The sequence below is a fragment of the Sinohyriopsis cumingii genome, chromosome 3 (genome assembly GCF_028554795.1).
Source record: "Sinohyriopsis cumingii isolate HCF-2022 chromosome 3, ASM2855479v2, whole genome shotgun sequence".
In the NCBI taxonomy this organism is placed as follows: domain Eukaryota; kingdom Metazoa; phylum Mollusca; class Bivalvia; order Unionida; family Unionidae; genus Sinohyriopsis; species Sinohyriopsis cumingii.
In genome coordinates this window covers 501,142-528,236 of record NC_142963.1, presented here as the reverse complement: position 1 = coordinate 528,236, position 27,095 = coordinate 501,142, and the positions used below count along the sequence as shown (strand labels likewise).

At 33.8% G+C, this 27,095-nt stretch overlaps 2 protein-coding genes across 2 annotated transcripts in view; one reads left to right on the top strand and one right to left on the bottom strand.

Annotated features, from left to right (window-relative positions):
• The window catches only part of LOC149802316 (uncharacterized), a 59,861-nt gene that overhangs the window by 17,699 nt on the left and 15,067 nt on the right, over nucleotides 1-27,095 (bottom strand). The window contains exons 5-11 of the mRNA XM_089951532.1: nucleotides 26,539-26,659; nucleotides 25,032-25,281; nucleotides 24,320-24,449; nucleotides 18,388-18,604; nucleotides 15,021-15,185; nucleotides 10,636-10,768; nucleotides 8,583-8,697 (exon numbers count right to left, since the gene is read on the bottom strand). Coding sequence (XP_089807658.1) covers nucleotides 8,583-8,697; nucleotides 10,636-10,768; nucleotides 15,021-15,185; nucleotides 18,388-18,604; nucleotides 24,320-24,449; nucleotides 25,032-25,281; nucleotides 26,539-26,659 — 1,131 coding nt within the window. The remainder of the gene's footprint in view (nucleotides 1-8,582; nucleotides 8,698-10,635; nucleotides 10,769-15,020; nucleotides 15,186-18,387; nucleotides 18,605-24,319; nucleotides 24,450-25,031; nucleotides 25,282-26,538; nucleotides 26,660-27,095) is intronic.
• On the top strand, nucleotides 20,539-24,239 carry LOC149802318 (zinc finger protein 862-like). The gene is made up of 3 exons (XM_089951531.1): nucleotides 20,539-21,457; nucleotides 21,945-22,132; nucleotides 22,431-24,239. Exons 1-3 carry the CDS (start codon nucleotides 20,929-20,931, stop codon nucleotides 24,027-24,029), a joined length of 2,316 nt encoding a protein of 771 aa, XP_089807657.1. The 5' UTR covers nucleotides 20,539-20,928; the 3' UTR covers nucleotides 24,030-24,239.

Sequence of the window (27,095 nt, the reverse complement as noted above, 5' to 3'; positions counted from 1 at the left end):
TAGTGTATATACAGTGTTTTATCAAAAATAGTGTTTCAAGAAACAGTTATAGTATTTTACAGGATTGTTGTTCTTTTGGATTAAAAATGCATGGATAAAATGAAATGTGCGTTCAGAAGGATTTAAAAGTTTCAACAACAGTTGTACTTGAATGAAGGATCGATTTGAGTAAGTATTAAATTTAATTTTCATATAATGTTATTTTGTATTAATTTTTCTTTCATTTTCAGAATTACCATTGTTTGAATACCTTGTGCTTTTTTCTATTTTCTCTCAAGTCATACTTACATCACATTGATTTCAGGCAGTGAGTGTAAAATTACAGCTATCGGATACCTAATTGAATGTGTGCATTGAAACAATATAAGATTATTTATAATTCTTGTTTCAGAACATTAAAATAAAAAGTAAAACAAACATATGTAAAAGATAATACTTAATTACTAGATTACAGTATTGACCTTGATTTATCAAATGCTAGTAGCTGTGTTGATCTCTAGGAATGAAACACTGCAAGAAAAGGGAGGGTATCATCCTACGTGGCTCATTTTTCGTTGGGGATTTAAATTTGTGGTTTGGGGCAACAACGAAAACCACAAAAATTGGTCCCCCACGAAAAATGATACTACAGTATCCATACCTGTAATACATTAAAATATTCAACAGAAACTTTACATTTCTCTTTTTGAAAAACACATATATGGAACACCTGATAATACTAAACTACAAATCTATGAGATCCATGATTTGTTTCGCTTGATCTTTATCTCCGTCTGTTTCTAAATAATGTTTAAGTATTAAAGTGACATTATTTCTTAAGTCTTGCATTTCTCTGTGATCACGTATTTCTCATGTAATCTTGTATCCATTTTGAAACAATGTTTCTTCCAGTTAGTCAAGCCATGAACTGTTGTATTACTTAAGTATCTATAAACAAACAAATCTGGTAAATGTTTCCCATTCATTTCAACAGTTTCAAAAACCACCCTGCATCTATGGTTCCTGCTTAAAGAGCCTTGTATTAGTCAAAGTTCAACAAGCATTCGAAGCTAAAACCAACAGGCTTGCAATAGGAAGAAAATGACCTTCAAATATATAAATTAAACAATGTGCATTTACAAAGATCAGTGTAAATCTTGGGATTAGAGAACATGAAAAAATTAGTCTCAGTTTTAGAATAATACTGTATGATAGACTAAAAATATATTTTAAAAAACCCAGAAATTTGTCTGTGTCATATGTGTCACTACTGCTAGACAAAGTGCTTATGAAAACAGGAGCCACAACTTTAACTTTCTTCCAGAAAATGGTTAAAATCACACGTGACTACATGTTCAGCAAGACATTAAGCAGAAATGAAATTTGTTCAAGATGGTATCTGACATGTGGATGTGGGCAAAATTATATGCCCCGGTAAGATATGTTGGGGCTTAAAACTCTGCTTGAAAGGTTGGAATAAGGTCAAAGATCTCATTGGTTCATACAAAAGAAGCAACTCTCAATTCGTTAGCAATGATGAAAGAATGAAGATATTAGATCATGTGCAAACTCTCTTTGACAAAAAAAAACATGCATGTTTAAATTTGTGCCTACCACTGAAAAGGTGCTAAGAAACTTCTGTAATTTATGCAAATGGAATATTAATGTCTGACTGATTCTCCTAAAGTAGCTATAGAATGACTAAACACATAAGATCATATGTACAACCCTGTTTCATGCTGATGTATAAACTCAAGCATGAAAAAAAAAAAGGATACACAATTTCTCATAGGGTGTTAGTACAATTTTATAAAATATCATTTTCACCACATCCAAATGGACATAAATTTGCTTGTTATAAAAGTAACACTACATATAAACATGAAATGGAAAAGTAAAAAATGTGCAGCATTCTTTAAAACTGGGTTTGTACTGCAAGGATAGGTACAAGTTTTATTGATTATGAAAACTGTTATGACGACCACTCTGGACCTGAACAAGAATACCTGGAGAGTTTTTTAAAAATTACATTCAGCCTAAGTCTTATCATGTGTATGAGCAACTTAGACAAGAAGATGGCTATGACATGCATGCTGAACCCATCCAAGCACTTGCATGGTAAAATGTTGTACATGTGAAGATGTATCCACATACTCAAACAACTCTGTGACAATCTGTACTTGAGAAACTAACTATTATTTCCAAATAATAAATTTCAAAACTGAGGTTAACCTAGGGTGTGGATGGGCATACATATAGCTGGAAGAGGGGCACCAAAGTGAACTCACTCAAGCATGTGCCAAGGCATGCTCAATAATGATCGCTAAATATGGAAAATCTATCAGTATTAAACTTCATTCTTTATCTATTTCTGTTGATTTCCTAGTTGACTTGGGCATGTGCTGCAAAATTCATCTACTTTTAGGCATGAAACTGAATAAATGCAAACGGCACTATACATAGAACAAACTATCTGCATCTTCAAGCAACAATATTCACTTCTCGTCTATTTTTATGTAAATTAAAGTCACCATTTTTGTGATAAAAAATAGTTTAGTACTACAAGCATATAATTTTTATAACCTGTGAACTGTGAAATATAAAGTGTGCATGCAGAATTGAATAAGAAAAAACCATTACAAAACAACATTAAAACAGTACATTTAGTGGACCTGTTTTGTCGATAAATTTATCTTAGTGCACTGACACATCTCATTTAAAGTTCCGGGGACAAAATCAGCAGCTCCGCTCTTTAAGGATTACTGCTACTAAAGTATAATTTAGGAAGGTAAGGTTAAGACAAAAAGCAACAGTGGACAAGTAAAAAACTGAACACATCCGAAGAGTGCAATATTTAGAATGAACTCAATATGCTTAGCTATCTAACAAAAAGAACACAATAGTGGGAGTAAAGACTAGTGAATACATGTACATGAAATATGCACTAACAATTGTGCTTTCAACCTGTTCAATATGCAGAACATAGAACTGGGGTGAGGAACTAAACTACAAGCAACAATCAACCTTGAATTTATACATAAATATGTAAATGTGATTCACATGCAAGTGAAAAAATGATATTAAATATTTGCCAAATAAAACAAAATAGCAAAGCAATAACTGCCATGTATTCAAAGTCATGGACATCACTGTCCTCTTTCTGCCCCCTGTAATAAACAAGCCTATAAAAAACTGCCATTTGTTCTGCAACATTCCCTTTAACTGAAAAGTTTTTTTCTTCCTATCTTTCTCTTCCAAAGGGGACAGTGGTGAATCATTAAAAACTTTAAGTATCATGTAGAGAGAACATCCTAAGGAAATAGAAATCCATTGCTGTTTCAAAAGAGAACGAATGAGATAAATCACAACATAAAATTAAAAACTGGCAGATTTCTGATCTGCACTAAAGTTCCAATTCATGCAAGGTAAAAAAAAAAAAACACCATGACTGGCTGTATAATCAAGCTAGCCTATGTACAACAAGCACAGATCCCAAAATAAGGCCACTACCACAGCCAGGTCTGGATTAATACATGTAGAGCACCAGCTCCTCCGTAAGCTGTTATACAATGACTTCAGTTAATATATACTGACATGTATACATCCATCACTTATAAACACTCTCTATCCAAAACGATTCTTCAGCACAATACAACACATGAGCACAATGAGAAAACTGAGTGCAGTAATTGGTACATCAACATTTAGTGTTAAGTCCATTACAGCTCTTGCAATAAATTGAAGTAATCAATGATGCTTATCCCATAAAGTGCAAAAACTACATTACATATTTTCTCTCTTTATTACATTTGAAACATTCAAAGAACTAGACTGCATCTATTTCACCGTTAAATTAAAACAATCACTGACACATTGAAAATGAATATTTCATGAACTAAGCCATGTAATATGTAACTTCTATTTTATTTTTGTATTGAAATACTATTTTGCACTTGTAACCTACAATCAATACTTCTTTATATTACCAATCTACATAAGGAAATGACCTGTGCTGCTAACACATTATAGGACATCTCTTAGTTCTGAATCATTAGGATGCTGCTGCTAATTATAACAAAAAATAATTTAAAATGATCACTAACAAGTATAGGTAACAAAGTGATGAAAATACAACACCTGCAAATGACTTACTTCAATGTATACATAACTAAAGCAGGTCACAGTGACCAAAATAAATTTTGAACAGTGTCTAATGAAGGAAGAATGAAAGCAAACTTGACAAAGTTTTAAAAATTGTGAAAATTCATGGACAATTGTTACCATACTGTACAAAGCCTCAATAAGGTTACTCAATATGCTAGATTTTATTCTTTGATGGTAAATTATTTCACTTTTAAAGTGGAAGATCACAGTAACTGAGTTCAAACAGTTACAATGGCTACATCAAGACTATAGTAAATAAAATCCTTTTAGAAAATCTTCTTTGATTTGTATGAAAATTCTTATGTATATTGAAACTATACAGAAAACTGCATAAACTGAAAGATTTTGCAAACACAGTAATGTGTTGAATCTGAGTTTATTTGTATCTACCTAGAAGTGACTATTTAAACACTTGTAACAACAATAAACAGATGTTCCCTGAAAAACAGTATGATGATGCACAGAAGGGGTTAGAACCCAATTCTGATATGTGTGAGTGAAAATATAATTAAAGTCTTAAGAATACTGTAGGTTTGGTGGGTCAGGGAAACAAGATACATTAAACTGGATCAAAAATTTCAAAATAATTTTGTGAAATGTATATGGTCAAGTCCCTTCTTATTTTCATAAGTAAATACCATTATTCCTTTAAAAACATTGTCTGAATTTTTTAATCTGAAATATTTTCTTATTTTTATCTCTCAGTTGAGAATCGAGTGAAAATTCACACATTTTGATAATTATTTAATCATTACCTTTTATGAGCATTACTGAAATGATTCTACATACAGTAGCAAAGAATGTCAAGGGAGGCAACTGCCATCGTATTAATTTCCTCTCAGAATTAAAGCCTGATCTATGTCCCTTTACATAGCCACATTTCACTTGTTTTCAAGGTCGACTATTAGCATAAATTCAAATTGTTCAAAGAAACTAAGAGTAGACAGCACGCCACTGGCTTAAGAGGGTTAAAACAATCCAAGCTAAATATAATGCTAGTATAAATACATGTAGAGTACAGGGTCTATAATGAAGGAATTCAAAATCTACGTAGCTTGAGGTTAATACTTTGAACTGAATTACTCTTAGAGTAGTTCGATTACTTTCATAATGTTAGACACAAAACTATGTGAGGACACAAAGAGGCAAAGGTGAAAGGTAAACTCTAGAAACTTGCATGTAAATTGTATACCTGTTAGACAGATGGGAGTTTAAACAGAGAGACACTATGCAAGACACACAAGTGACATAATTTGATTTGCAAGGTAAAGCATTTTATTTTAAGTATCTATTAAGACCAGGCCAATACCATCATGTTTTTCATAAATTTAATGACTGAAAATATCCTTCTTTAACAATCATGTTAGTAAAAAGGATATGTACTAGACGCAATAATTGTTCTCACTATATAAAGGTGTCTGAACTTTTAAAGCTTTCATTTTCTGAATATCTGTAATCTCCTAGATATTAAGCATGAAAAAGAAGATATATCTGATAACTATTGGACTGTTTTTAAATTTGCTTCTGAATATGCAGTGAGTCAAAATCTTAATCTCTGTTCTATTTAGGTCACAAGAATTACAAATCCTTTCACTGTAAATGTATTACCGTATATTCTACAATTATACTATGAATAAATTTATGTTAGCTTTGCATCTTATGTACAAAGACTTTTACCACTAACAGGACCAGTAACAGTAATACATACAAATACTGTTGAAAAGGAAAATACTCGACAAAATATTCATTTTATCAAGATCTTAGCCTTTTTTGTTCTTTTTATATTTTTTACAATGCATAATCTGATAAATATACAAAAGTCAGAGTAAAATAATATCTTCTAATTATTCAAGTATTAAATAATTTGTCTTTCATTAATGCATGTTTTATGTATATAAATGTTTATAGTGCATGTGTACTATTCAACACCACATACAAGTACAGGTACACAAAGTTTACTGACATCAGCCCATAAGTAACTGATTTAAGCTGCATTCATGTGATCTTGAAAGTTTCAGATGATGGTTTATACAGTTTTTTAACAATTCGATGAAAACCTGATTATATTAGTGTTAGGCTATATTAGTTATAGAGAATTTTTTTTGTATATAACTGACTTTATCACAAAAACCGGTTATTTTGTCTGTGATAGCAGATGAAATTAGTTAATATATGGATTCAAACTTGATAAACTGAATCTGTAATACATCACATTATGATATCATCAATATGACCACTTGTTACCAAAGTGTATCATATGAACTATTTAGAGATTTGGACATAAGATGGTGCGGTTGCGACTTTTGTAACTTATTAAATAATGAAACAGAACAATTCAAAAACACATATAACGATTGCAATAACAATCCTGTGAAAGATAATGATAAAATCAACTGAAAGTATACACGACCTTGGAAAATTATTAGTGTATTATGACCTGCCATATATTGGTCAAGAACACTGACAATAAATACAATATATTGGTAGCAGAAAACTAATGCAAAGTCATTTTGTTTTACTGAAGAAAAAAAATCACTCACCAACACACGTTTCTTTGTGCATTTTATAAGGAACATGTTCAATTTTTTATGAATTTCTTAGATATTCAATCAGCCATTTATTTATGGGCAAACGGTGACAGTATTTCCATGTAATAAAACTGTGTTGGGACATAGAAATGTTTAACTTAGGGTAGTGCAAGGAAATGAAAACCAATGTGTTAAATTTGAGTTACTCTGACATTTACCTATGTAAAAAAAAAAATCACAAAATTCAATAGTTCTACATGTCACAAGTGATCATCCCTAAATAAGCTAATAATAAACTGCTATTTGCTGTATGTTGCAGAAAACATGCTCTAAAAAATTGTCATTTCTCCAATGTGAGCATTTTAAAATTTCTTGCGCGAAACATATTTTCATATGTTTCTTCTACATACAAATAAAGCACAAAAAGATAAAAATGCATACTTTTTTCTCTCCAAGACCTAACAACACAACATTTTAGCACACCCCATTTAAAACTGTCTCTATTTTTGCCCTAATTCATAATTAACTTTCGAGAGTACCAGTATACCCTGTAAATGGTTATGCTTTTCTTTCTTTGTTGTAGTGTTTCATTAATTTTCCTCTGATATAAATGTTAAACTAAAATTGATAAATCTGTACAACTTAAAATCAACAGATAATGGATATATACTTTAAAAGAACTTTTCTTGCTTGCATCTTGAACTTTCTGATAAAAATGTGTGTGACTGGAATGACAAGTATTCAAGTCCCTTAAGTTCATATGTACCAGCTGTGAGTATAAATAAAAGGTTGAAGACAAGAATTAAATTCCATATAACAGTGCACGATTGTTTCTACTTTTCACCCAACATGCAGATTAGATTCAGATTACATTTTAATAAGAAACAAGATTAGTCTGCTGAATACACAAGTAAAAAGGACAAACTGTTGCAATAGAATAGCATTCACTTGACAGAGAATAGCATTCACTTGACAGAAGATTTAGAATTTGTATTACTATTTTCATTAAAATGGTGACATTCTTATTTCTAAGAATTGGGTGGCTACATTGTCAAATGTTCAGTAGTGACAAACATTCATTTTCTAAACTGATATGTCACCTTTCCTGACATGGACTGAATCATGTTAAAAGGGACAGTTTCTAGGAGCACAGCTGGTACATCTGGTACATCACATGTTTAAGTAGTAACGGTAATGATTCTAATTTGATGGAATTACATTTAAACCAAATGGCAGTCCACTTTGCTTGTGCTGTCAATAAAATTCACTGGTCACATTTAAAATAATGCAGGTTTACATTATTTATGCCACTGCAAAATAATATCCTGACAAGTATGGTTTCATTATATGGCAAAGAACCATTTATATAAAAATACTTCATCACACTGAATAAAAACATTAAAATCGATGGTAATGACTTTAGTTCTAAGCTGAATAGTTCATTCAAATAACTGTCACACAACAAATGAGCTAATTAAATTTTAATCCCCTTCTACAATTAATACAATGCCATTGCTTTATTTGTAAATTACATATTTCATCCTCCATCCTAGAGATACTTTGTACATCAACTTCTACCTTGTTCCTGTGTACTTTACCCTCACACATATTGAAAGAAACTTAACAATTACTTCCACTGCTTCCTTATACTAAATACAGTACTTGTGTACTGTAGGTGTAACTTAACTCCATCATTTATACAATTGTATTTATACTTTATTAACCGAGATGTCACTGATCATAATATTTATCAACGAATAATAACAGCACAGCAAGATCTAAAAAATAAATGTCATCATTTTTGACATCAGTAAATTTCTCAACCAGAGTGAAAAAATCTGCTATACAATGAAGTCATTCCATGTACAATTAGAATCATTACCTGCAAATTCAACTTCCACAAGTTCTTACCTGTCTGAGGTCAGATGGTGGCTTAAAGCGATCATTATTTTTATTGAATCCAGCAGCATTGCCACCTTGGCGGTTGGCACTCGGGGGTCGCTTGGACTGGCCCTCTTTGTTATACCTACATAGATATAAAAGTGCCATCTGGATTTCAGTGTCTTTACTGTAAATGTACTTATCTTATAATTATAAAAAATGATCAAAGTCATTGCACCTGTTTTTTTTTTGTTTTCTTAAAACGGAATAGGAAATGTTCAAGATACAGTCGAATTTTTAAATACAGTAGAATAAACAGTTCTGGGGGTTCTACTGTCTCACATCCAAACAGCTTTATGATGCATCCTTCTTGCACAGTATGCTCAAAGTGTACCGACTATTTTCCTCTCATGTCTGTAAACCGCCAATGTATTACGCTAGTTTAATGTCCAAGCAAATGGTAGGTAGCAAAAATGATCAAGTCAAAGACCTTGGAAAAACCCAAAGAAAGACAAACCCCTTCAATGAAAAGTAAATATGCATGACAAAAGAGATGCTCTGTAAATTTGTTGCTAAAACTACTCCACAAAAAGGCATAAAGAAAGCAAAGACAAAGACAAAAAAAATATACACAAAATCCTAAATATGCGTCAAAACTTTTATAAAGTCCAAAACCTTAAATCAACATAATGATACATCTCATGGCAAACATGTTTCCATTAGATGCCTCTTACCCCATGAGGAGGGTACATGAGGACTATTCTAACACATCAGAGACTCAGGATAGATGACTTTTGACAAAGCTTACGTCTTAATATTTTTTTTAAAAGACAAAGACTTTGCTGTCAGAAAAAATATATGCTGGCATTTATATGATACAGGCATGATAATGAAACTCAGTCTCTCTATTATTTTTCGTCAAAAATGCTTATTCTACAGTAACATGAAAATCTTTTAAAATTCTTCATGTCTTTACATTGCGTAAAGACTTATTTCCAGTCTTGCCTACCAAAAATTTCACTAGAAAATGCCCAAAATATAAAATACTCTTTATTTACTACACACCCATTCAATTTTACATGCTTCATCTGGTGTTCAACACAGTTGCTCGATCTGTATTCTGTATCACACACCCACTATTTAACTACTGTTTGTCTTCTTTGTCATCCACATGTTTATATTTTTTTTTGATGCAATTAGATATCAAAATTTTGGGAAATTTCTACTGGGTACCCATCAATTCTAACGATCGGTTACCTGGGTGCCCAATCAAAGGGAAATTGTATTAAATGTGAACCGTAACTGCTTTGTTGTAGGTTCACATATGGCAACCTGCAAGAGAGGTATATGCCCAATTTATTACTGATGTTAAGTGGCAAAAAGTGTAATCTGGGCATAAAAAGAGCAATCTATACATTACATATGCTCTTACCACTAAGACCACTGGAGCAGTCAAATTTGTTTTAATTTTATTCATATAGTAAAGTTACAAATATTTCTAAAGCATGAAGGTGGGGCTATTAATAAACACAAAACTGTGATTTGTTTCAAGTTGGGGGAAACAACTCATTTGATATGGTAAATGAATACACTGATTAGGTCTCATCATGTCCTTACACCATATGAAAAAGATTTTTTACAACAACTCAAAGTACCAAAATAATTTAGTGTATGATTATTTGGTCTTGTGATTACAACTATCTAAATATAGTGAAAAAGTCACTCTAGCTGGATGCATCAAGGCCATGTGGCTAAAAGTTCCAGCTCATGTGGTTTCGAGTACAGAACACGTTAGCAGTGGTACATCTAAACATTCTACATTGCTGCTTAAGACACACTAGTTACTTCTTGGTAATCCAGTTTCCTCCCTCACACTAAAGTAGCATTAGACACTTTCTCACTACGTGTGGGGGATAATTGGTGGGTTGTTATTACAGACCTCACACAACCCTTGCTGCAAACTCGTGACAGCAGTGGGGTGCGTGTGCAGGTTCAACAGTCTACCTCACTGAGAATGCTCTAATAATTTAATGTATGCATGTACATGCACGCACACACACACACGATTGAACATACTACTTACTGCTCAACAAGCCCTTGTGCCTTATCCCTGGGAAGCTCCACAAATTCAATTACATCAAAATTCTCATCATTTTCTGGAGGTAGTTTGAAATTAGCCTTCATTTCTAGCACTGCATCCTCAGGAACATATTTACCTGAATAGTGCAATAATACAAGTATATAAACCATTATGTAACAATTTAAATGACCAACCATACTGATGTTTTACAAAGTTAATCCGTAATCTAATGACCATGTTATAATAATCTAGTATATCATAAATAATGCCAAAGTAATATTTAGATAACCATAAATATAGTTACCCATTGTGGTGTGCTTGTTTGCAATAAACAAACTACAAAAATATACTCAATCACTGTAAGAAAGAAAAGACCCCAACACAAAACTTAACTGGACAATAAGCCATATGGGTAGAAGCAGTACATTCTACAATTTCTACTAACCAAGTTATCTGCTGCCTAAATATGCAGAAATTACTGCTTACTTTTTTCTGACCCTTGTACCCACTTTGATGGAGCATCGCAAACCACCATTACTTAGTATTGGCTACCTCCAAATTTATGGAAAGCCCTGTGGGGAATAATACATATCCATCAGATTCATCACAAGGAATAAAAATTCTGCCAAAACAAGGTAAATGTTCAAATCCAGTGAGAACATCTGGTAAGTCAAGATTCAATTACAGTTTATTAACATCAATCCAGTTGATTCAGCACAGCCGCATCCAATTACATGTGATTGACAGGTGGGTTACCAACTGTTTTCCTCTTTGTGTGATTCCAGAATATTAAATAACGTGAGCTTGTAAGACCACAAACTAAAAATGCACAGCAAAGTGTGCTCAAGTACTACTAACATATGCAGCTTAGGAGTTCTGATAATAATTACCACTTAGACAAAGCTCAAATCTGGCAAGAGATAACTTCAAGTTAACACACTTAGCTTAAGAACAATTATATCATTGTTGTTAGTTCCAATAATTATGCTTCGTCAACTCATTCTGCCCGAACACTGTTGTCAGTATCAATGCTGTTATACCCCAGCAACACTATGCTTTATCTAGCTGCTTGTGCCCAGACAGGTTTTAGCTAATGAGAAAATTTTGTAACATCAGCACATGTGTTTATTTTCAATTTTCATGCTTATATCTAAAAAAAAAATCTTGAAATTTTCACCATTTGTTCCATATAAATTTATCTACAAAAATCCTCCAAGTAACTGATTTATTCTGAACTCCAACTGTGTTCTAACTCTTTCGTTTAAGTTTTTTCTTCTTCAAGATTTAATTATTCTTTCATTACCAAAAATAAATTTACCGTTGAAATGTAAAAAAAAATTACAAAATCGATACTTCGACTATTACAAAGACATTCTACCACTGTTGTATGTTGCTCTCATTTGATTTGCATAGTCCACTCAATTTGTGTACATGTACAGTTAGATTGAAAGTGAACATCGAACTTCCTTAATAGAACCAACTTTTGTTTCTTGCCAAAAGATGCCGCATGGCCGGTGCGATTAGTAGACAATAGTGATATTGTTATTGTCAAGCCAAGCTGTAACTCATCTTTTTTGTTTAAGTATGCTCTGGCCCCGCCGCTTCAGCTTTACTTCATATAATTCAGTTGGAAGACCCTTTCATCTTTAACAAACTGTTTCAGTTATATATATCCCTTTCTGCAGAAGCTGAAGGATTAGGTCTCAAAATTTTAAAAAATGTCAGTATGGACATGGTCTCCAAGATCAAACAAAATTTCCATCAAATTCAAAACTACCATTCAACGACGAATGTTCAATTGACCATATGCAAGATGATAGATCACTCTACCAAATCATGTGACATGATGATTTGTTAACTACAGGCAAACATGCAGTATTTGGAAAAAAATTTGTTTCAGTTTAAGTGATATGTTTATTAAAAGCGATTGTATTATTCTTAAAAATGTAAAATTACAAAGTTGCACACATGATACTGCAGATGACAGTATTTATATTTGTATAGTAATAAACTAAGTATTTTATTTCAGTAATAATAAAAATCAAGTTTAAAACTGCTTGAGAACTTCTTGATGTAAAAAGAAATTTACTCCAAAAGATGTTAATATATTAAGTATATAATCTTATTCTTATTAATTTTATCAGGCTTATGCTTATGCAGCCTTCAAAGCAAATGAATTAAAAATTACAAACAAAATCATAAATAATTACTGTTTGGATGTATACTGTTGTACATAGTAACTTTTTAAGTTCTACTATGTTTGTCACATGGAATTTTAATCAATATGTCTGTTGGTGTAAATATGTAAATGCACGCTTAATATAGTGGAAGATAATTATCTGAAACCATTGTTTTTGTATTTCTTTATTATTAATTACATTTGTTTAAACCCATCCTCCTTCAGCCCAATGAGAAAGTAAAGAGTCACTCAAGTGTCTGAAAGATTGAGATGATAAATCATTATTTTTGGGACAAGCCAACATTAAAGTAAACATTTTCAAACTTTAAAATAATAGTCTGTGGTACATTGCTTAATATTCAAGAAAAAATAACGTTAGTCAAAACCCAAAGTTAGGGGGGTTCTACTAGTGTTTTTGTTTACAAATATCTTTTAATTTCAATCTTTTTTCTTTTCTTTCAAGCCTTAGAAGAGACATGCTTTTCTAGATACTTTCATGCAAACAAACACATTGTAATTGCCACCAATTGTATCTATATTCAGCTGATTGTATATGTAACCAGCAGTCTTTATCCAAAGTTTCGTCTATGTTTTGTGAAAGGAAAAAACCTAATTCATCAATTTAGACCACCCGGATATCGACTGTCAGAATTACAAGGCTCCTACTGACTTCTTTTCACCTATATTGATCAAGAAATCAACAAATCATTGCAAATTTTTTAAAATATTTAACATAAACTCATAATTTCCACAAGAAGTTGGTCGGAGGAAAATTGTAGATGTAAGCAGTGCCTGGAGGTGTGTCTGATTTACGCTTGCCGAGTGATCAGTGTGACTGACAAGTGGCAATAGGTCAGTTCTGGGTTGTTACCAGTCCTTTCACTATGAACCTTCAAGTCCTTAACATAGCTATTGAGGATTAGCCTTTACCCATACTTGGATGCCTCTCTTGGTAGGTTTTAAAACAGAGGTCTCAAACACATGGCCCTTGCAAGGTGGATTATGGTCTCTTGTGCATGTGCTGCAAGTTTGTTCCAACACTGGCTGAATATGGGCTAATTTCTTTTCACCATGTATTTCTTGAGTTGGATTATTGCTGGTGTCTACCTCACAAAAATATTTTCTCTAGATTTTCAAACTAATACAAATAAATTTCATTATGATGCAGGAATAATGGAAAAGTTTGTCAATGTCCTAATACATATCTATGGCTGGTGACAGAGAGACTCCCATGACAAAGTGAACCCCAATAAAGACTTTGATCTCTTCTGGCATTGTTTATGTTTTGTCTGGTGATACCAAGATGCATTTTTTTGGCATATGTATTGGTTTGGTTTGGATTGCAATGCCCCAGTTAAATTTCCATGTAAACTACAAATAAAAGAAGAAAAAAGAATTATATTTTTCCACTAAAATCATATAATTGTATGCACTGAAGATGATCATTCCAGTTTGCTACATCCAAGAGAACTTTAACACTGTTGCTGTCATTATCCTCATCTTCCAATGATTCAGTCATGGAAACTTCTATGCCAGTCTAAATCTAAATCTGCCAAACACTTCATTCCTTTGCTTTCTCAATATTTTCAAGATCAAATCTAAGAAACTCTTCGTTTTCTCTCCAATTATCAAATATCACTGTAAAATCTGCCAATGTCAACAACTTTTCATGAATTAAGTAAAGTGGTTCTTGAAGAGAAACAATTAATGAATATTATCATATTTAAACAAAGAAAAGAAAAATCATTTTTTGATTAGTACTGAATCATCCAAATCTTTAAAAAAAAAAGACCTTTTATGACCAAGATGTTTTTATTCCAGACCCATTCAACATGGCTGAAGCCAGGATCAGCCACTGAATGAAGTAAATAAACCAGGACTATAGGCGAGATCGGCCATTAAATGGAAAACAAAAAATTGGACCACAAGTATAGGTAGGGTTGGAGCTAAAAGAGTTGAGGTCCTTGAGACAGATAATGGTCCCCTATCCTACTACGAAGTTCCTGTAAGTGCTTCAAATTAATGCTGAATTCCAAATTTAAATCCTGATAATTTTTTTTGAAGTAGATTATTTTTTCACAACAATTCATGCAGGCCCTATTTCCAATCATTCTTACAAAAATCTCTGAAAAGACTTTATAATGCAACTGAGTGCAGAAATACCAGTTTTTGGAGGATAAAGCTGAAACATTCATTTTGGATTTCTTACCATCCTCATAAGTTCTCTTGTCTGACCGTCTCAACAATTCAGTATCATCTGGCTGGATGATTGCTGCTTTGCGTATGAATCCCTTGAAGTTCTTCATTTTCCTTCTCCTGGCAGAGGGATACACATTTGTCTGATCCAGAATGTAATTTCTCTTCCTTCTGCTGGCTATTAAACAATCGAAATAGCATTCTTAGAAGTTTTGAATGTTTTGCAGATTCTCTTAAAACATATTAACAGTTTTTGGATAATTTTAAAACAGATATAAAGTAATTCAACATATTAATGAAAAAGTGATAACTGGGAAACGATCAAGAAACTCGCAAGTCTGATCTAGTCCACAGAATATGACATATTCCTTTTCAATCTGTAACCTCCATACAATTTATAAAACACTGAATCTGACACACTGCTCAACCAGTCCTTAATTTTTGGGACCAGTTTATGGTCACGTTACACAGATTATATTACATTAGATTTTCTTTGAATGCCATCTTTAAAATTATACTGAACAATGCCATTTTTTGCACACACCCCCCATCAAACTTGTTCTAACAGTCACCTGTGTTCAGCAGTTACATGGTCACAACTGCCTTGTATTTAATGGTCACCTGCCTTGCACTGTCAGCAGCCAGGTGTTGCCTAACCAAACATTGGTGGCACCATGCTTGTAGCAGTCAATAAAGCATAACAGCAGTGACTGCTCCAAGTATGCAAATTAAACACATTTTTTAGTTTGATGTGCAAGGCATTGTTTAGATAAGGAATATCATGTTATTCAATGTTTAAGCATTTCATATCTTGAATCTACTTAACATGCTGCAATCACACTGTCAGTCAAACTCACATGTGTCAACATGTCGGCTTCGAAAGCAAGGCACTTTTCTCCTTAAAGGAGATGATCAAAGTAATTCTTTTGCTGGATGGTGGAAAAAGTATTAATGTTATAGCAGAATGGAAGTCACCTTTTGTGCCATTGTGAAACATAGTAAGAAAGCTTCATCTGCTTGTGAATTAAAGCTCTATTTCTGCAGAAAAAATATTCACCTCTGAGAAGTGTTACTACCTGCAGCTTTTTCATTAGGGTTAGAGGTTATTTAATATTCAAAACATGTCTGTGAAGGTAGGTGAAATTTTGCTTCATGGTTCGCAATGAATTATATTGGTTCTTTTTCTCTTAGGTGCCTCACATAAACTGCCTGTCTTCTGATCTTGGTAAGCTGAACAACTCACTAATCCAGAAATTGTTTTTACAGTGTGAAGTCGGTGATGATTTCATTTTCAAGGATGGATTAATGTGAGCAGGACACAGTAATCGTGTGTGGAATATAAACTTAGGAGAGAACATAGACCTGCAATTATGAGGATGTTGTCCAGTGCACATCAACAATTTTGATTAGGTAATAATAATAATAGTAATGATATACGTGAATGATATTTGTTCACAATTCAATTTTAAGAGGTAAGCCTGTGTACAGTGGTCACCTGTGTGCTTCTGCCAGTTTTCCCTTTTTCCCTCGAGTTACAACTATTGAAAAGTCTGACTGCATATTGATAAATTTCATCACCCATTACATCAATGTATTACTTAAAATATAAAATAAACTCTTCAGCATTCGTTATGTTTTTAGATTTCTACGTCATACCCAAAAAATGACATTTGAACATGGGCTGGTGTCAGTAATTGCAAAATAAATGCCGAAATGAGCAACTTCAAACCCCAAATTGGATATGATCAGTCTTGCCCCATGAAGAAATTTAAAAACTAAAAATTCACATGTTTTACTGACTACTTAGCACTGTCCAATATGTGCAAAGATATACAACTGCAGTTTTGACACATCTTATTCAATCTCTACCAGTATTGTACTAAAAATATTCAAAAGAAATCTTACATTCATTTCTTTCTCCTCTCTAAATTTTAATTTACCTTGCATGCATATTTTAATATCTGGGACAGGTGCCAGCAGTGATTCAGAATGGCTGTGATGATTGCTCGTTAAAAAGATTGTTGCTAATGACAATCCTTGCTTAGCAACACGTGGTAAAGTGGTAGTGTTCATGCATTAATTGCATCATGAAAAAGGCATATTATACACAATGTCTGATAGCTTCCCAAAGATTCTGATAAGCACAGAATGGCTAGCAAATGACAGAAAAAATCAAACTGTACTTCCAATCCTCACACAATGTTAAATAAAGGACTCAAAAGCTAATTTTTCCATCATGTTCTATTATCAAGCAAAAGATTATCTCAAATTTAAGGCCTTCAATGGCCTAGGTGAAAATCAATGATCTTAAAGACTTTGAAATGAGGCATTCATTTTTAACTGGCTTTCAATGACTTTTAATAACCATGTGAACACTGTAATAAACATCATATGAAGAAACTGGACTGGGGGCATAAAACTGCCCTTATTCAATAAAGTCCTTGGGAAATAACAAATCTACATAGATATGGACTGTTACATACTGGACCTTAATAGTGCAATGTTACTTGTGTATAATACAATGATTTGTAAAGTTGCCACCTCTGAAGGATTTAGAAAAGAATTCAGTAACACTACTCTCCTGGGTATAGGGATCTAAAACTGGAGTCCTGAAATGAACAATTTACAACAATGCATGTCAAGAAGGTATGCATTTTTTTCTATTACTGAAAATTATTTTCTTATTCCTCCAGTTTTTATTTCTTCTATTTCTTATTAGTGAAGAATTTTTTTAATTCAAAAATACACCCTATAATCATAATAATATAGTTACAAAATGAATCATATTCATTTGTAATTGTTAGATTTGCCTCATTTCCTTTGAACCCAATGTAACCAGAGACTACTTCAGAGCTATCCACGGCTGATGAAACCATGATCGTCACTGGGTTTCTTTAAATGTTGTGAGTTTTGTTTATCTTTCAAAATTATCATTATTAAATTTTGTACCCAACCCAGCAGATGCAATTTTCCACCAAAGGCCTTAGTACATGTACTCCCTGATACACATAAGGGTTATGTTATTGTGACCTCTGCATATGTTGGTTTTAAAGCAAGCTGGGTTTTGCTAGGCTACATATGCCTTTGACATCATGGTGATGGGTAACGTAAGCAAAACACAAAAAAAATCCTTAAGATTAGAAAAAAATGTAACAGGAATGATTTACACATGTACAAGAGGGAAGCAGGATTATATACAGCATGTGCTCTTGATCAGAAGACCATACAATGGCCTGGAGCATATTTAAGGTTCATTTATGTACCTGTTGCAGTTTATGTATCACGTAGAGTACCTGTATAAATGTGCTACCAAAAAGTCCTTTAGTGATTACATGGTATCAACATGTTCTTGCTAATAAAAGGTATTCATCTCAACTTACCGATTTCAAACATTTTATTCAAACACTTGGTAGCTTTGTCTATCAAAACATCCCATCTTCCATGATAATTGTTCTTCCTTGGCAAGCCCATGACTTTCATCTTGTCAATAAGTGTGTCTGTACCGATGATGTTGTATCTCTTTTCTGGATGATCACGTTCCATGGTTTTTCCCCAGGTTGTTTTTCCAGCACCCGGAAGCCCAATAATCATCATCATCTAAAATTAATATTGAAACCATAGCAACTATAACTTTATGTCATCAACAACTCAAAATGTGCACAGCAAGCTGGTAAAGATTTATACTTAAAATATGCAAGAGAGCCATAAGTTCTGGCTTGATCCAAAACTATATAATCACAAAGTCAATCAAATGTTAGCATGAAAGCTGCCTGAAGTTGGGATATAAAAGAATATCAGCCCTAAACACCAGCCATTACCTACAGACATGCTGATGCAATGAGGCTTCTAGCTTGATTTAAGTCTCTTTTTATATGACAAACATTTTAAATTTTATTTAAACAATGGTTTCCTATGGGAATATGAAGTGGCTGGATCTGAAAATTGTAGTAACCAGAGCATACTAGCCACTAGAATTCTCTATTAGGCCTTTTACAGTGTTGACTTCATGTAGACTGAGTAAAAAAAATACCAGAATCCATGATCTGGCCTATTGCTGTGTCAAATTCATGTAGAAATGGCTACATCATAGCATGATTCATTTCTAATTTAGAAAGATAATTATCTTTTAAGAAGCATACCATGATTTGCACATTATACACACGCTTGTCTAAAAGTCCTCATCATAGGCATAATTAGGGCATTACTGACAAATCGATTAAAATGACCTCAACCTTTGGTTATGATATGCAGTCTTTAACTAAATATATAGTGCAGAAAACATTATTTTTTAAATTCAATTTATCAAAATCATGACCTCCGACTTTTAAACCCAGAATCAAAAGTTTCTTTGTTACACTAGCAGACATGACAACCCCTAACAAGACCTTCTCAGTAAAGGAATAGACATTTTTCCACAGACCAATTTCACTAAGGTGTAAAAAAAATCAACATGCTTATTTGAGCCATTTTAGGTCTTCGTATGTCTGCACCATGATCAGAGCAGCTGATGTTCCCATCCCCCCAAATACAACAACAATTTGGAGGTAAATATGCTTAAATACATGTGTACTGTTAATAGGTATCATTTATTTGAAGCTGTGTATATCGTGATATATATATTTTGAAATGAGATGCCGATATAAAGTCTCACTCCATTTATCTGTTAATCTGTAAAAAAAAATCTGACATCTTTACATGTTCAAACTAAAAATATCTTGAGTACAAATGGGGAATCAGACTAATGCAGAGACGAAAATCTGCATAAACTTTGATACACATACATTTTTAACAGTAGGTGTAAATGACTGATCTCAGCAAGTGTTCTGCATACAAACAAACAAAATAAGATTTTAAATATAATTTGGTATTGTCATTTGTAACCATTTCTCATTTGATTGAGGATCAGACATGCATAAAATTTATCAAACTAATGCTAATTTAGATGAATTGCTGCATGCCACATCCCAATATTTAACTGACACCAAATTTGGCATCAACAAAACCAGGGATGTATTGAAACAGAAGATACACAGTTCTGAACAATTAGCCAATTCACAAAGTGACTGACTTCTGATGCCTGGATCCATTATCCCCAAAGATGTCCCAATTACTCTGATCCAAGTCTAATGTCTATCCACAGGATACAAGCTTTTATCTCCCAAATACAAGAAAATGACCACTGGTAAGCATGTTTACTTTGATACAAATTCATTCATGGCAGTAATTGCCAGATTGATAAACTTGAACCCTTTACTGCCCATCTGAACATTAAACACTTGCTTCCTGTGACTTTGATCTTACAAGCTACTTGACTACCCCCTACCCCTGAATGCATTTGTCTGATGATGATGATACCTTAATGAAAACATCACAATGTCTTGCCTTTTGCAACATTTCTTATGATAAAGGGCAAGTGAAGTCTCAAAGCCAACAGTTTCATATTAAAGTACATTCTCAATATTAATGAACTAGAGCCAAGCAACCAGGTTATTTTCCTGGTAGCCTACATGGGGTAACATCTGACCGCAGGGATCGTCCTGGACTTCGCCAATGTCGCAAATTGCGATTTTTTTTCCTTATTGGCGACAAAAATATCCCATCTGGCGATTTTTTTGGCGACAGACTTTTTGGTTATTTAATTTGTACATACAATCATGGATTTGGACTGGATAAATTAAAAGGGAGAACAAAAGGAAGCCACAAACTTGACTAAGCAATGCATTGGAATCAATCTGTTACACAAACAATCCTTTGTTCGTACCGACAACCCCATCTTTACAGTGCATTGTTACATCATAATCGGCTTATGCTGACATCTGGGCTGAGTACCGTATGCTGTGATACAGTCAATCATACTACCGAACTATACCTACAACTGACCGACTTCTGAAGACATGAATAGAACAGATACAATTAATTGAATGGCTAATCCTTCTTTTGTTTTATTTACATATACCAATACAATAGTTTTGCTGAACCTTCATAGAAAACTGATAACCTTTGAAGTACCGACTACTGTGTATAAATACAAAGCAAATGGAAAAAATCTCAATCATAATTATATCTGTCGCCAGTGCAACATTAACATGAGCAAACGGAAGTTAGACGTTGCGTGTTCATCATCTCATCCTAAGTTAAAAAAATTAACAGCGTTTGGATTTAGTGCAAATTCATCAGACAATACAGTCACTGAACCCGATGATAAACCTTGCAGTCCAACATCATCTACATGTAGTGATTCAAGTGCAACACCACATTACGATGAACGGGGCAAAAATTCCCGAAAATTTCTAGACAGTTGGAAACTTGGGCGTCCGTGGCTGAGATATGATAAAAAGTTAAAACAGATGTTCTGTGATGTATGTATCAAGGCAAAGTTCATCAATTCATTTACAACTGGCTGTGATATTTTGAAGAAGGAGTGTGTCACCAAACATGAATCCAGGCGGGGTAAGTAATATTTGTGCATTTTACTCATTGATCTTTTCCTTTTGCCATCAATCCCGTGTTACGGCTGCAGACTTAAACTCCGCAACAAGAAATAGCAAAAAAACTAGTTTTGCGTAATTAAAAATAATTATTTATTTCTCAAAATACAGGAGTGAAAGAATCCCTAACTTGGGTGTGAATTTATGCTTATATATACGGTCCAATATTGCCAGGTGTTGATTCGTGTAAGTTTCATTCGTGGGAATGGAGATCCTATTTTGCTTGTCGAGAATTATATAGCATTCAGTGATCATTCTTGGGATTTAGGAAGCAATTCACTAAAAGCTATGTGAAGCTAGCCATGGGGGGGGGGGGGTCATTTAATTACAGAATGCATGCAATCGACAGTCGCATTATACGTCACTTATCTTACATTGCAATGTACGATCATAGGGTTTTATTATTATTAAAATGTCAACTAAAGTTGATAATGCATTTTTTTATTCAGGTAACAACAGTCATACATGTGCACAAACGGTGATGCGGGATGCCAATACCATGGAAGCAGCGAAGATCACTGCCATTAGTAAGAGCAAAAATGCTATTATTAGTGCTATGCGGAACACTTTTTTTGCGGCTTACTACAACCTGGCTAATACAATTGTCCCAAAGCTGCACCAGTTGTGTATCACACAGGTATTGAGAATATTATATTATAGCTTGTTAACAGTAATATTCTATGGATTTAAATGACAGTAACATAGGGAAAAACACGTGTACAACCTTATTATATTCAATGTGATGTTACTGTAGTACACCGTGATTGTTGTATAAATGCCAATTTTTCGCTAATCACATATATATATATATATATATATATATATATATATATATATATATATATATATATATATATATATATATATATCAGAACATGTATAATTATAAATGAAATATTTATGGCATACAAAATTAATGATTATTTCTATTTCAGGGCGTCACCCAACTCTCAGACCTCAAAGTAGATAAGCACACATCATACGACAGTCACAAAAGCACCAGTGAGTTTCAGCAGTCGTTGGCCGATGTAATAGTTGACGAGATGGTTACCGAGGTCAAGGAATCTCGTGTTTACAGTGTCATGCTTGATGAGAGCACAGACGTTTCAGTACATCAGAACTTGATTGTTTATGTTAGGTACTTAACTAGTTTGGTTGGCAGTGTTGAACCAGTGACACAATTTCTAGGTATTCGTCAGCTTCAAACCGCAAACGCAGAATCTATATATTCAGAGTTGTTAGGTTTAATTAAGTCATTTGGTTTTAGTCTGGACAATCTGATTGGTGTATCAACGGATGGTGCTGCTGTCATGTTGGGCTGCAAGAGTGGTGTTGTTACCAGGTTGAAGGAGGCTACTAAAGGTTTGCTTGCAACTCACTGCATTGCACATAGGTTAGATCTGGGTACAGGTGCTGCAGCTGACGAGGTTAGATACATGGTCAAGTTTCAAGATATACTGAATAATATGTACAAGTATTTTGCATATTCCCCCCGTAATATGTGTAGGCTTGAGGCAGTTCAGTCAGTTTTGGAGTCTTCTCACACTCGCTTGCATCAGGTATTCCACACAAGGTGGCTGAGTTTTGAAGGTAGTGTACAGGCAGTTGTTGATAATTTTCAAGCTCTAGTTAGTGTCTTCTTGGAAGATAAGTCTGCAAAGGCTCTTGCACTGTATAAGCCTATTGCTTGTTTCAAATTTGTTTATACAGCACACTATATGGCTGACATTCTGAGGCCTTTGGCAGTTCTGTGTCAAGCTTATCAGAGATCTGGTATTGACTTTACCGAGGTTAATCCCCTTCTCCACTCCACTGTTGAGCTTCTTGAAAGTCTGAGGTTCGAGTCTGGTAGTAACATTTCTAGGTTTCTTTCTGAGATTCCAGCAGAACCAAGTTTAGATTCATCAGGTTTGTGTACTTTTGAGTACAAAGGCCATACAATTAGCGATGGTGCTAAGCAAAGGTCGGAGGCTGCATCATCTTGTGCCAAATTTATAGATATTGTTATAGACAATCTAAAAGCAAGGTTCACGGAGGAGGGTGATTCGATAGTTTTGAGTGCTCTAACCAAGTTGTTTGATCCCTATTTGTATGGTTCACAGGCTAACAGTTCCATTCTTTCAGAGGTTTCAGGTATTGTTTCAGATTACTTGTCTACATGTGGGTTAGGTAATCAGTCAGAGGTTAGTCAGGAGTTGGCTGGCTTTGTGGCTTATGCTAGGGTTCAAGTTCTCAGGAATGGTAAGATGTATAGGGGTGTTAAGGACTTGATTCAGTTGGCAGTGAGATCCAGGGCAACATACCCTTGCGCAACTGCGGCTGCTGAGAGACTACTGGTGTCACCTGTCAGCACTGTAGACTGTGAACGTGGATTCAGTAAGATGAACCTCATAAAAACTGATATCAGAAATAAACTCTGCATCTCATCTCTCGAGAATTTAATGAGAATCAGCATGTACAGATGTGAAAAATTAGACTTTGAAACAGCATTCAACAAGTGGGCAGCCCTAAAATTGCGACGGATCTTCATATAACACTTTGTAACATTTTGTTAATGCTTGTTGTAATTAAAGTATTACCTAACCCATCTTTTGTAATTTTCATTGCCTGTTACATTAATAGACTAAATTAACACTTGGAAAAATGTACACTACTTGTTCTGGCGACACTTTTTGAAAATTGGCGACAAAATATTGAGGTTGGCGATTTTTTTGGCGACAGCTTTTTAAAAGCCAGGACCATCCCTGTGACCGTGAAATTTTTCAGGCCCCTGAAAAACAGCAATAAAGTTTTAGTTACAAAAAAATTCAAAAAGTGATCTCACCTCACAGTCGGACTTCTTGTTTGGTGCTGTAAGTCCACGCACTCTCTCATGTAGAGGATACTGCTGCATGTATAGAAATCCATGTGGAGGCGGAAACCAGGGTGCCTGCTGGCCAAAGTTCACCTCAAACCTGAGCAAAAAGAAGTCATTGATGTTCAAAGTAATGCATCACAACTTTTATCAGTGGTTTCCTGTCGGTGGCAAGTGGTGAATAATTTTCTAATACAATCTCAATACAACAGAAAAATTAAGATTCCAATTAAGATTTAAAATAAAGAAGTTAATTCTTCAGGTCAGAATTTTAAAAAAATATGTTTAATGTCAGGGTTTCTAAACTCAACCCATCTTTTCTTTAATATATAAATTGTAAACTTGTAAAAGTTAGTTTCTGAGGCAGTTTGCTTCTTAAGTCAGTTTGCTTCTGAAAGGGATTTTTGTATGACCAGACACCTGTCCTAACAATGGATGTACAATTACTTTCTAACATGGGCTTCTAATTAAAAGTTTAAATCTTAAACACATTTTTTCAATTCTGGAAAACAGCAGTATACATCCATTAATAAGATTTAAAGTAATCTATTTTATACAAAGGAATTTAGTTGCATTACTTTCATTGTTTATGTTTGGTAATTTCATATTCTGCATAACCATTCAATGAAATTTCTAAAAAAAAATCCTTTCAAGTTCAAATATTTGCAAAGTCATTAGATACCTTGTATTTTTGGTAAGAATATGAGGAAATAGAGCCATCTCTCTCTTGTTTATTGGGTAATTGTGAAGCTGGGCAGCAACTCCAAGCCATCGACCATTCTTGGTGAAGGATAAAGTAGGCGGTCTCGCGTCAAGATCAAGCATTGCACCAATCACGTCCCCCACACCAAATCTCTCTCCATAATTTGTGAACTTGTTGTTTGTAGAAAATTTTCCTGTGCCACCATAACCATATGAATATGGTTCTTCACCTGTAATGTAGAAAACAGCATTATATACTGTTATGTTATGTTGCCTTATTTTCTGTAATAATGACAGCTAGAGTTTTCTTATTTTTTTGTTGTTGCAATCCCCAGCCCCAACCCTAGGGGCCACATTGTAGATCCAAAACCTTTTCATATACACACCAAGTGAAATATAAAAAAACAAAACAAAAAAAAACAACAATAAATGCAGTACAGTAATACCTTGAACATTCGCGAGGTTAGGTTCAGAACCAGTCGCGGATCAGGAGGAATTGCAAATGTTTGGTACGAGTCACTAAAAATGCTAATAAATGCTTATTTCTAGGGTTTAAACCCTAAATATGACCCAAATCATGCTCCCAAAGCACTTTAATTTCATTTAAAAGTTAGCTTAATACATTACCCTTAAAAAGAGAAATAAATGGTTGACGTAAAAATAGAGTACAGTATCACCTAATGGGTATTTGCCACACTAGCGCATTTACAGTACGGTACATGTATACTAATATTACCCCTATACTAATTCATTGGCTGCCGTTTTCTTTTGCACTCACAGTAAGGTAAAACCAAGTAACGAATGGGACTGTAAACTTAATGACTGATGTTTTCTTTGTCATTGTCAGGAAGGTAAACTAGGTAAACTTCATATGTCACAGAAGTCATATAACGAAGGTACAATTCAATAAAATAAAGAAAACATGTACGTAGAGGGTACCAATGAAAATTTCACAAATCCGTGAATTCGCGAATCCAGAAACGCGAATGCACGAGGTATTACTGTATAGCTGTAGAGTTCAGTTCCAGGAAAAAGTCCATATTAATATGTGAATGTGACCTTTGAACTGCACCCCTTCTAAGACAGTGGCTGCATTCAAGATTTTAAAGTTCTGTTGTCATATACTCATCATTATTTTCTGTTGTCATGCACTCATCCCAGTAAAACATACCAAGCATGATTACCCTTCCTCAGCTGATGCAGATCAAGCTCTGTCTACACTGAAATCCAATGGCTGCATGGATGAATTTATGGATAAATATGGACTGATGGACAGACATAATCAATAGCATCAAGTCCCAGAGTGTGCAGATAAAATAACCTCGAGCAGTACTGTCACATTTATACTATGAATGCTGTTACATCAGTGAAAGAAGACAAGTCTAACATCAACATACTCATGAATATAATCATTGGTTGTGAAAAAAAACCCACAAATGTTTAAAAAAAATAATATATATATACAAAACCAAATTGTAAACTCTGACCTAATTGGAATGATGACTGGTCAATAGACCACCCAACTCTAATGATATATGGATCTGTTTCTTGGTGATCATCTCCAAAGTCAACGGGCATTTCCTCAACCAGTTTAACTTCATAATAGGCCTGCAAAATATATAAGAAATTATAAGAAACAGAAAATTACTGGGTTTGTGACATTCACATGTTTATTACCATATTTTCTTCTGGGTATAACTAGCTTCATGCTTAACCCGTCAAAAATGTAATGCAGTGCATTCATTTTTAAATGCCCCATACAACATGTAGCAGTTAAAATGCACAATGCTAGGAATATTTTAACAAGAGTCCCTCAAAAGGAAATGAATTTCAACTATGCGAACAGAATTTCCAGGAATCAAGACTATTTAATCTTTTTAATTGTAGAGTGTTTAAATAATCTGGTGGCTGAATCAAATGAAGTCAGTTTGATTGTACTGATGGCATCTGATAATCGCCTCAAATTTTCAGTCAGTTCACCATTACTTTTTGAAAAGGAAAATTCTTGGCGTAATTTCTTAAATCGATTGGTTTGAAGAGATCC

What these genes read in the sequence shown, in the direction of transcription:
- LOC149802318 (XM_089951531.1), top strand. Translation starts at nt 20,929, where the DNA reads ATGGCTAATCCTTCTTTTGTTTTATTTACATATACCAATACAATAGTT. An exon ending in CAAACATGAATCCAGGCGGG is followed by an intron (nt 21,458 to 21,944) that starts GTAAGTAATATT and finishes TTTTTTATTCAG; the next exon opens with GTAACAACAGTCATACATGT. An exon ending in ACCAGTTGTGTATCACACAG is followed by an intron (nt 22,133 to 22,430) that starts GTATTGAGAATA and finishes TTTCTATTTCAG; the next exon opens with GGCGTCACCCAACTCTCAGA.